This window comes from Oncorhynchus clarkii, unplaced genomic scaffold (assembly GCF_045791955.1).
Source record: "Oncorhynchus clarkii lewisi isolate Uvic-CL-2024 unplaced genomic scaffold, UVic_Ocla_1.0 unplaced_contig_1599_pilon_pilon, whole genome shotgun sequence".
NCBI classification, from domain to species: Eukaryota; Metazoa; Chordata; class Actinopteri; order Salmoniformes; family Salmonidae; genus Oncorhynchus; species Oncorhynchus clarkii.
In genome coordinates, this window is record NW_027260980.1 from 290,697 (window position 1) to 303,222 (window position 12,526).

General features: G+C 40.6%; 1 protein-coding gene across 1 annotated transcript in view; it reads right to left on the reverse strand.

The window, feature by feature from the left end:
• Positions 1-2,282: 2,282 nt before the first annotated feature.
• LOC139402781 (scavenger receptor cysteine-rich type 1 protein M130-like) overlaps positions 2,283-12,526 on the reverse strand; it is a 58,273-nt gene continuing 48,029 nt past the window's right edge. Inside the window, 3 exon segments of the mRNA XM_071146700.1 lie at positions 2,283-2,417; positions 2,539-2,627; positions 2,731-3,051. Of these exon segments, the coding sequence (XP_071002801.1) occupies positions 2,283-2,417; positions 2,539-2,627; positions 2,731-3,051 (545 nt within the window).

Here is a 12,526-nt window from a genome sequence, read left to right on the forward strand (position 1 = left end):
ACAGACTGATCTCAGTTAATTCATACTGTATGTTCTAGTCTGTCTAATAATTAAATCACACAAGACTGACAGCCTGTAATTTTATTAAAAACATTCAGTTGATTACATGGCAGTTTAGAGAGCAACATCATAACAATAATCTACTTCATAATCAATAATCTATATCATAACATTTATAATCAATAACATTATCTCTATACTACTAACAACATAACACTAATCTACATCATAATCAATATGATAACGTTTATAATCAATAACATCATGAGAGGTAAACAACAACAAACCCCTTTATTAAAAAATGTTTAAAAATACAAAGAATGAACAGATGATTATAATAATACCTGGACTAATAATGGAAACACTTCAAGATAAAGAATCTAAGAGACACTAAATAAGATAAAGAATCTAAGAGACACTAAATAAGATAAAGAATCTAAGAGACACTAAATAAGATAAAGAATCTAAGAGACACTAAATAAGATAAAGAATCTAAGAGACACTAAATAAGACAAAGAATCTAAGAGACACTAAATAAGATAAAGAATCTATGAGACACTAAATAAGATAAAGAATCTAAGAGACACTAAATAAGATAAATAATCTAAGAGACACTAAGATAAAGAATCTAAGAGACACTAAATAAGATAAAGAATCTAAGAGGCACTAAATAAGATAAATAATCTAAGAGACACTAAATAAGACAAAAAAATAAAGATAAGAAGCAATACTGGAACATGAAACAGACGTAATTGAGCTGCTCTCTTAAAATAATTAAAAAACGATTGTTACCAAAATCCCATGTTACCGAATTCCCATGTTACCCAAACAACATGTTCCCCCAAACCCCATTTTACCCAAAATCCAATTTTCCCACACCACATGTTACCCCAAACCCCATGTTACCCCAAACCTCATGTTTTTTCAAAACCCCATGTTACCAAAACCCCATGTTACCCCAAACCCCATGTTACCAAAACCCCATGTTACCCCAAACGCCATGTTACCCAAACCTCATGTTATCCAAAACCCCATGTTACCAAAACCTCATGTTTTTTCAAAACCCCATGTTACCAAAACCCCATGTTACCAAAACCCCATGTTACTCGAAACCCATATTACCCAAAACCCCATGTTACCCAAAACCCCATGTTACCCATAACCCCATGTTACCCCAAAACCCCATGTTACCCAAACCTCATATTTTTTCAAAACCCCATGTTACCAAAACCCCATGTTACCAAAACCCCATGTTACTCAAAACCCCATGTTACCCAAAACCCCATGTTACCCAAAACCCCATGTTACCCATAACCCCATGTTACCCCAAAACCCCATGTTACCAAAACCCCATGTTACCCAAACCTCATGTTATCCAAAACCCCATGTTACCCAAATTCCCATGTTACCCCCATGTTACCAAAACACAATGTTACTAAAACCCCATGTTACCCCCATGTTCCCAAAACCCCATGTTACTAAAACCCATGTTACCCCCATGTTACCAAAACACCATGTTACTAAACCCCATGTTACCAAAACCCCATGTTACCAAAACCCCATGTTACCCAAAACACCATGTTACCCAATCCCCATGTTACCCAAAACACCATGTTACCCAAAACACCATGATACCCAAACCCCATGTTACCCAGAACCCCATGTTACTAAAACCCCATGTTACCAAAACCCCATGTTACCAAAACACCATGTTACCCAAAACACCATGTTACCCAAATCCCCATGTTACCCAAAACCCCATGTTACCCAAAACACCATGTTACCCAAATTCCCATGTTACCCAAAACACCATGTTACCCAATCCCCATGTTACCCAAAACACCATGTTACCCAATCCCCATGTTACCCAAAACACCATGTTACCCAAAACACCATGATACCCAAACCCCATGTTACCCAGAACCCCATGTTACCCAAAACCCCATGTTACCAAAAACCCATGTTACCCAAAACCCATGTTACCCAAAACCCCATGTTCCCAAAACCCCTTGTTACCCAAAACCCCATGTTACCCAAACCCCATGTTTCTCTGGTGGTAAAAACCAAACTAAATGAATAATGGTGGTTGCAGTCACTCCTTTTAGATTTCTTTCAAGGTTCCAGAAAGATAAACTAATTCTGAACTAATTCTGAACTTGTTATTAAAATTAGAGTCACTTCAGGTTTGTCACCACATTTTAAACACCAGTCCACTGCTGACCATCGATTTAAAACACAAAACTGACCTAAGATCAGCATGTAGGGTCAGCTTCATTCTACTCCTACTCCGTCCCCTGGGCTGCTCTCTCCTCTCCCGGTCCAGCTTCAGCTCTGGAGCTCAGAGAGACCATCTCCATGGCATTGACATAAAGATCCATGCTGCTCACCCTGTTCACTATCTTCTGCCTCCTGGTGGGCTAGGGAGACACAGCACCAACAGTCAGACATTTACTCACTAGTATCTCCATTCTCTCTCTCTCCCCCTCTCCCTCTCCCTCTAGTTTAAATGACTTGTAACGTCTGAGTAAATGTCTTTACCTTGTAGTACAGGTAGGAGGTGGTGATGGCTGTCAGTAGGATCAGCAGCACTACAACGTGTCTGATGATGAAGGCTGGCAGAGGAGAGGCTGCAAACAGAAACACCTTTGATGAGGGGACTGATCATCATCACATAGATCTGTGGGAAATCTGTCAATGACAAAGTTATAAGTCTGGTTCATGTTCACTTACCTGTGATGGTGAGGGAGAGGAGCTCACTCTCAGAGGAGAAGTTATGAGAGAAAACATAATTGTCATAAACACAGCTGTAGTTCCCTTGGTGGGAGTCATCTGCAGCAGGGAAGTGGAATGCAGCAGAGTGATTGACAGCTGGCTGGGTCTGGGTTCTGTTGGAGCCGGTGAACGTGAGGAGGAAGGAGCCTCCTGGGTACTGTGGCTGAGTGGAGCAGGTTATGGTGAAGTTGTAGCCCCTGAACATCTCGGGCCCCTGGTGGCCCCTGAAGACCCCTCCCATTGAGTCAGTCAGGAAGATATCAGGCTGGACCAGGAGATCTGTAACAATAAAAGAGAACAAGAAAAACCTCTTCAACTAGTTTCCTATAGATATGACAATAACATCAGCATGTAACAGTGCCAGCCACCCTCCCTCACAGGGCAACACGAGTAGTGGGCCTACAGTCACTGAGACAACACATGTTGATATCAGGCTTAAGCAGGACATCTGGAACAAGAGGAGAGAAAAAGAAAACGTAGCTCCTCAACTACTTTCCTCATTTAGATATGACAATAACATGACATGTGACAGTGGTAGTGAGTAGAGACATTCACTGAGGTAAAACTCAAATACAAAGCATTCTGGGATATTTAAGTTGTATTTGATTCCTACTTGACTGAGTGATCTATTTAGTAAAGCAGACTGACAAGTTAAACAGTCATCATGAGAGGTGCAGAGGAAGTTGTATGAATGAAGGAAATCAGTTGAATATAATTATAATATGTTGTTATTACCTGAGCAGATCACTGTGAGTTCAGGAAGGTGATCATAACTTCTCCAACACTCCCTCAGTGAAGACTCAGGCCCATAACATGTAACTCCAAACCCTCTAGTGGTGTTTCCAGGTAGTACTGAAACAGTGGAGCCACAACCCATCTGTCTACACACTACTGCAGACAAAAACATCCTGGTCCTGTCAGCAGTTCCCACAGTCCTCCACTCTCCCTGGTTGAACAGCTCCACTACACCAGCACAGCGACTGTCTCCTCCCACCAGCCTCACATCATCAGGCTCTGAGAAAAGAAAAGAGAGAGACAGTAAGCTTACTATTTTCTCACTGAAACACACCTATATTGTCTCTCATATTCTTCACTCCAGGTGAAAAACAATGTTGACTGAGTGACAAACTGTTTCTTACCTGAGCAGGTGAGTCCAACAGCATTACCAGGTAGGCAGGTGTTGTTCTCTCTGTCTGAGGTGTCACAGTCCAGGAGAAGGGACTCATTGCCTTTACACTGGAACTCTTTATCCCAGGTCTGACCCTCACCTTCTCCATAGAGCCCCCCCTGTAGAGCTGCAGGAGCCCCACAGCCAAGCTCCCCACAGACTACCTCTGCATCCTGCAGGTCAAAGTCAGCTTCACACACTGAGGCCCAGGACTGATTGGACTTCACCTCCACTCTCCCAGAGCAGAGACCAGCTCCATCCACAAGCCGCACAGAGTCTGGAGAAAAAGAGTTGGTTGAACATTCAATCAGTTTTGTTGATGACATTGTCAAGGACTAAACACAAATATGTTGGATAAAAGATTGTAGTTTGCTATGTTTGATACTGTAAGAGGTAGAAATGGGTTCTTAGTCACTCAGGATCGGGTTGGGAATAATGCAGGCAGGAGACAGGAATAAGTTCACTTCACTTAATAGAAAATAAACAGCTGGACATCCATCAGGCAGCTTCACTACAGTACCATCTGATCTACAAGGTCTGATGCTGTATGTCAGGGTCAGGATGGGCCAGGAGTAGAAAAGGTTACTGGTTATGATGACATCACTGGTGAGAACTTAGTGATAAAAATATATTTGATCTTTCCCATCTCTCCCTCTTCCACTCCTCCCTCATTCTCTCTTTGTTACAGTCGTTGTGAGTAGAGACAATCACTGAGATAACACTCAAAAGCAAAAGCATTCTGGGATATTTAAGTTGTATTTGATTCCTACTTGACTGAGGGATCTTATTTGTAAATCAGACTGACAAGCTAAACAGTCATCATGAGAGGTGCAGAGGAAGTTGTATGAATGAAGGAATATAGTTGAATATAATGATAATATGTTGATATTTCCTGATCAGATCACTGTGAGTCCAGGAAGGAGATATAATACATGGACAAGAAGTATGTGGAACTTTATGTGCTTCTGAGGTTCGTTCTGTGAGTTTTTGTGGTCTACCACTTCGCAGCTGAGCCGTTGTTGCTCCCAGACGTGCCACGTTGAAAGTCACTGAGACCTTCAGTAAGAACATTTTACTGCCGATGTTTGTGTATGGAGATTGCATGGCTGTGTGCTCGATTTTATACACCTGTCAGCTACAGGTGTGGCTGAAATAGCCAAACCCACTAATGTCCACTTACTTTTGGTAATATAGTGTATCTTGTTATTACCTGAGCAGATCACTGAGAGTCCAGGAAGGAGATCATGCATTCTTCTACACTCCCTCAGTGAAGACTCACACCCAGAACAGGAAACTCCAAACCCTCTAGTGGTGTTTCCAGGTAGTGCTGAAACAGTGGAGCCACAACCCATATGTCTACACACTACTACAGCTATAGACATCACGTCAGAGAAAGATCCCACAGTCCTCCACTCTCCCTGGTCGTACCACTCCACTCCACCAGCACAGCGACTGTCTCCTCCCACCAGCCTCACATCATCAGGCTCTGAGAAAAGAAAAGAGAGAGACAGTAATCTTACTATTTTCTCACTGAAAGACACCTATATTGTCTCTCATATTCTTCACTCCAGGTGAAAAACAATGTTGATTGAGTGACAAACTGTTTCTTACCTGAGCAGGTGAGTCCAACAGCATTACCAGGTAGGCAGGTGTTGTTCTCTCTGTCTGAGGTGTCACAGTCCAGGAGAAGGGACTCTTTGCCTTTACACTGGAACTCTTTATCCCAGGTCTGACCCTCACCTCCTCCATAGAGCCCCCCCTGTAGAGCTGCAGGAGACCCACAGCCAAGCTCCCCACAGACTACCTCTGCATCCTGCCGGTCAAAGTCAGCTTCACACACTGAGGCCCAGGACTGATTGGACTTCACCTCCACTCTCCCAGAGCAGAGACCAGCTCCATCCACAAGCCGCACAGACTCTGGAGAAAATGAGTTGGTTGAACATTCAATCAGTTTTGTTGATGACACTGTCAAGGACTAAACACAAATATGTTGGATAAAAGATTGTAGTTTGCTATGTTTGATACTGTAAGAGGTAGAAATGGGTTCTTTGTCACTCAGGATCGGGTTGGGAATAATGCAGGCAGGAGACAGGAATAAGTTCACTTCACTTTATAGAAAATAACAGCTGGACATCCATCAGGCAGCTTCACTTCAGTACCATCTGAACTACAATGATCTGCCCATGAACATCTCCCATAAACCAATATGACAAACACAAATATAATGTTTAAATACATCTGACATCTCTCCCTCTATTTAAATGAAATAAAAACACATAAAATATGATAAATGGTAATATTGTATAATGTATAAATAAATCTCTCAATATGACCAGTCTCTTACCTGAACAGGTCACATGACGATAATATCCACCATCACAGACACCAGGTCCTCCTATGATGTTACACCATCTAATAGAAGACTCATCTCTCCTACATCTCCACATCGTGACTCCTCTTCTTCCATCTTCAATCAGAGGTCCTCTAGATTCAGATACAGGATTCCCACAGTCCAGCTCTCTACACACAATATTAGCATCTCTCATCATTCTCCACCACCTAAAACATAGACCCAACCACTCTCCTTCATAGAAGACTTCCACTATCCCAGAACAGGAAGTGGTTCCATTCACCAGTCTGACTGAGTCCTCAGCTGTAAACAGCAGAGAGGAAAACACAGTGGTGAGGACAGATGATGACAGTGATTCTGTTATTCTAACAGCAGTAGTGCTTTGTGGTTGACAAGTATTAGTAGTTCCATAAAACACTACTTGTTATTGGGGTTTAGAATGGTTTGTATGGACACATTAATTTCTCCATGTAGGTAATAAAGTTGACTAATATTGAACTGCTATAATCACTGTAGATTTATACTCTACCTACCTAGTGGACTGACGCTTTGAGCCTGGAGATCTGAGGAGAAAGAGAGAGAAAGAGACAGAGAGATAGAGAGAAACAAATGAGAAAGGGAGGAGTCAGAGGAAGAGAGAGGCAGAGGTTAAATGAACATCAACATGACCTTTCATGATGTGATGGGGAAGACAGGCTTATCGTTGGTATGGTGCAACAACACCCATGTGTACATACAATTCATATACAAAAGTATGTGGACACCCCTTCAAATTGTGTCCCCATCTGGTCGTGCTGCTGCTCCAGTTTCAACTGTTCTTCCTGCGGCTATGGAACCCTGACCTGTTCACCGGACGTGCTTCCTGTCCCAGACCTGCTTTTTTCAACTCTCTAGAGACAGCAGGAGCGGTAGAGATACTCTGAGTGATCGGCTATGAAAAGCCAACTGACATTTACTCCTGAGGTGTTGACCTGTTGCACCCTCGACAACCACTGTGATTATTATTATTTGACCCTGCTGGTCGTCTATGAACGTTTGAACATCTTGGGTTTTAGGTTTCTGTACAGCACTTTGTGACATCAGCTGATGTAAGAAGTAAATGCATAAATAAATGTGATTTGATGACAGATTTGATAGTCCTCTGAGTGGATTAATTTAGTGGATTCTATTTCAGCCACACCCCTTCCTGACAGATATATAAATCAAGCACTCAGCCATGCAATCTCCATAGACAAACATTGTCAGTAGAATGGCCTTAATGAAGAGCTCAGTGACTTTCAATATTGTGATGTCATTATGGGGTATAGTGATGTCATTATGGGGTATTGTGATGTCATTATGAGGTATTGTGATGTCATTATGGGGTATAGTGATGTCATTATGGGGTATTGTGATGTCATTATGGGGTATAGTGATTTCATTATGGGGTATTGTGATGTCATTATGGGGTATTGTGATGTCATTATGGGGTATTGTGATGTCATTATGGGGTATTGTGATGTCATTATGGGGTATAGGGCGGCAGGGTAGCCTAGTGGTTAGAGCGTTGGACTAGTGACCAGAAGGTTGCAAGTTCAAATCCCCGAGCTGACAAGGTACAAATCTATCGTTCCTAGGCCGTCCTAGTGCAGCGTGGATATAAATATAGATAAATATAGACTGGTTTGGGTCAGGGAGAGAGTTGAGTTATGTACTAGACTGGTGGGGGTCGGGGAGAGAGTTGAGTTATGTACTAGACTGGTGGGGGTCAGGGAGAGAGTTGAGTTATGTACTAGACTGGTGGGGGTCAGGGAGAGAGTTGAGTTATGTACTAGACTGGTGGGGGTCAGGGAGAGAGTTGAGTTATGTACTAGACTGGTTTGGGTCAGGGAGAGAGTTGAGTTATGTACTAGACTGGTGGGGGTCAGGGAGAGAGTTGAGTTATGTACTAGACTTTTGGGGGTCGGAGAGAGAGTTGAGTTATGTACTAGACTGGTGGGAGTCAGGGAGACAGTTGAGTTATGTACTAGACTGGTGGGGGTCGGGGAGAGAGTAGAGTTGTGAACTAGACTGGTTGGGGTCGGAGAGAGAGTTGAGTTATGTACTAGACAGGTGGGGGTCAGGCAGAGAGTTGAGTTATGTACTAGACAGGTTTGGGTCAGGGAGAGAGTTGAGTTATGTACTAGACTGGTAGGGGTCTGAGAGAGAGTTGAGTTATGTACTAGACAGGTGATATATAAGCCTAAAACTGAGATTATAAGAAGACACAGTGGCAGAATAAATTCAACCACACCTTTGTTTCATCACAAAACCAGAGAGCAACATCTGTCCTGTGAAGTCCACAAAACATATTACCTGTAACAAACAGATACATGACCTACAGCAGGTCAAGCAAGGTCATGTTTCTGACATTTTCTGACTACTCAACAACTATTGATTTAGAACCACAGAGTTACCGCAAGTCCCAAAGAAAACAGTAGCTGCCTCCACTATTCCAGCACCATTCACACTTCAACATTTCAACATCATCTAATCACCTCTGCTTAGTTAATTTAATGTTTCTGAATATGATGTGGCTGTAAACTCAATCGTTATACCTTTCCTATTGTGTGTGTGTGTGTGTGTGTGTGTGTGTGTGTGTGTGTGTGTGTGTGTGTGTGTGTGTGTGTGTGTGTGTGTGTGTGTGTGTGTGTGTGTGTGTGTGTGTGTGTGAGTGAGTGAGTGAGTAGAAAACATGTTGACTCCCCCATTGTAGAGAAACACCATCCTCCTCTTTCATGTATCCTACACGTCTATGACTCTGTCATACAGGACTCCATTTTAGTTATTTTTCTCCTAAGGTACCTGGATAAAATGCGTGCTGGAATAACTTCCTGACATGGGCAACGATGTGCCAGGCCAGCTAGTTAACATTAGCCTACTACATCTAGCTACAGTACATGTTGAACTTCCATCCTGTCAGGCCAGCTAGTTAACATTAACCTACTACATCTAGCTACATGTTGAACTTCCATCCTGTCAGGCCAGCTAGTTAACATTAGCCTACTACATCTAGCTACAGTACATGTTGAACTTCCATCCTGTCAGGCCAGCTAGTTAACATTAGCCTACTACATCTAGCTACATGTTGAACTTCCATCCTGTCAGGCCAGCTAGTTAACATTAACCTACTACATCTAGCTACATGTTGAACTTCCATCCTGTCAGGCCAGCTAGTTAACATTAACCTACTACATCTAGCTACAGTACATGTTGAACTTCCATCCTCTCAGGCCAGCTAGTTAACATTAACCTACTACATCTAGCTACAGTACATGTTGAACTTCCATCCTCTCAGGCCAGCTAGTTAACATTAACCTACTACATCTAGCTACATGTTGAACTTCCATCCTGTCAGGCCAGCTAGTTAACATTAACGTACTACATCTAGCTACATGTTGAACTTCCATCCTGTCAGGCCAGCTAGTTAACATTAACCTACTACATCTAGCTACAGTACATGTTGAACTTCCATCCTCTCAGGCCAGCTAGTTAACATTAACCTACTACATCTAGCTACACTACATGTTGAACTTCCATCCTGTCAGGCCAGCTAGTTAACATTAACCTACTACATCTAGCTACATGTTGAACTTCCATCCTCTCAGGCCAGCTAGTTAACATTAACCTACTACATCTAGCTACATGTTGAACCTCCATCCTGTCAGGCCAGCTAGTTAACATTAGCCTACTACATCTAGCTACACTACATGTTGAACTTCCATCCTCTCAGGCCAGCTAGTTAACATTAACCTACTACATCTAGCTACAGTACATGTTGAACTTCCATCCTCTCAGGCCAGCTAGTTAACATTAACCTACTACATCTAGCTACATGTTGAACTTCCATCCTCTCAGGCCAGCTAGTTAACATTAACCTACTACATCTAGCTACACTACATGTTGAACTTCCATCCTCTCAGGCCAGCTAGTTAACATTAACCTACTACATCTAGCTACAGTACATGTTGAACTTCCATCCTCTCAGGCCAGCTAGTTAACATTAACCTACTACATCTAGCTACATGTTGAACTTCCATCCTCTCAGGCCAGCTAGTTAACATTAACCTACTACATCTAGCTACATGTTGAACCTCCATCCTGTCAGGCCAGCTAGTTAACATTAACCTACTACATCTAGCTACAGTACATGTTGATCTTCCATCCTGTCAGGCCAGCTAGTTAACATTAGCCTACTACATCTAGCTACATGTTGATCTTCCATCCTGTCAGGCCAGCTAGTTAACATTAACCTACTACATCTAGCTACATGTTGATCTTCCATCCTGTCAGGCCAGCTAGTTAACATTAACCTACTACATCTAGCTACATGTTGAACTTCCATCCTGTCAGGCCAGGGGCACAACGTGTGAATTTCAAATCAAATCAAATGTTATTAGTCACATGTAGGTAGAGTTATTATAGTCACATGTAGGTAGAGTTATTATAGTCACATGTAGGTAGAGTTATTATAGTCACATGTAGGTAGAGTTATTATAGTCACATGTAGGTAGGGGAAATAGGTTTTGTCGTGCCCTCTTCACAACTGTCTTGGTGTGCTTGGACCATGTTAGTTTGTTGGTAATGTGGACACCAAGGAACTTGAATCTCTCAACCTGCTCCATTGCAGGTTGAATTTATGGCTGGATCAGAATCTCTGTTATAATCATTGTCTAGTACAGAGAATAAAAACAACAAGTCCAACTCCCTCCACCCATGGCTAAATTAGGAAAGTGAATATTTTAGCTAGCTAGACAACAACACAATGAGATGCATTCAAGATTTTTTCTGTAAACGATGATATTTGGCTTGTGATGTGATTCACAGCTGAGCTCACTCAGTTTAGCTCAACGCTGATTGGCTATTAATCAATAAAACATTTATCAAGGGAGGCAAAATTCCCACTGGTTTCTCTTTCATTCAATGCTGTGGGCAACAATATAATAAACCCACAAAGTATCTAGAACTACACAACTACAAAATCTCAAAGTGAATGTAAATGCTATTTGGCCCTAAACAGACAGTCTGCCACTGTGAGCACCGTTTGTTCAAAAGACAAGTTCTAATTGACACACCAATTAGAACCTCACACAAAATATTCAAATTTACAATAGAACCAATTGCCCTTTATGGAGGTAAACTGTGGGGTCCACTAACCAATCAAGATTGTAAATACTGCATGGAGAAATCACTAATTAATATCCAGCACTAATTAATATCCATCACTAATTAATATCCATCACTAATTAATATCCATCACTAATTCATATCCATTAATAATGAATATCCACCACTAATTAATATCCATCACTAATTAATATCCATCACTAATTAATATCCATCACTAATTCATATCCATTAATAATTAATATCCAGCACTAATTAATATCCATCACTAATTAATATCCATCACTAATTAATATCCATCACTAATTCATATCCATTAATAATTAATATCCACCACTAATTAATATCCATCACTAATTAATATCCATCACTAATTAATATCCATCACTAATTCATATCCATTAATAATTAATATCCAGCACTAATTAATATCCATCACTAATTAATATCCATCACTAATTAATATCCATCACTAATTAATATCCATTACTAATTAATATCCATCACTAATTAATATCCATTAATAATTAATATCCACCACTAATTAATATCCATTACTAATTAATATCCATTACTAATTAATATCCAGCACTAATTCATATCCATCACTAATTAATATCCATCACTAATTAATATCCATCACTAATTAATATCCATCACTAATTCATATCCATTAATAATTAATATCCAGCACTAATTAATATCCATCACTAATTAATATCCATCACTAATTAATATCCATCACTAATTCATATCCATTAATAATTAATATCCACCACTAATTAATATCCATCACTAATTAATATCCAGCACTAATTAATATCCATCACTAATTAATATCCATCACTAATTAATATCCATCACTAATTCATATCCATTAATAATTAATATCCAGCACTAATTAATATCCATCACTAATTAATATCCATCACTAATTAATATCCATCACTAATTCATATCCATTAATAATTAATATCCACCACTAATTAATATCCATTACTAATTAATACCCATCACTAATTAATATTCATTACTAATTAATACACATCACTAATTAATATCCATCACTAATTAATACCCATCACTAATTA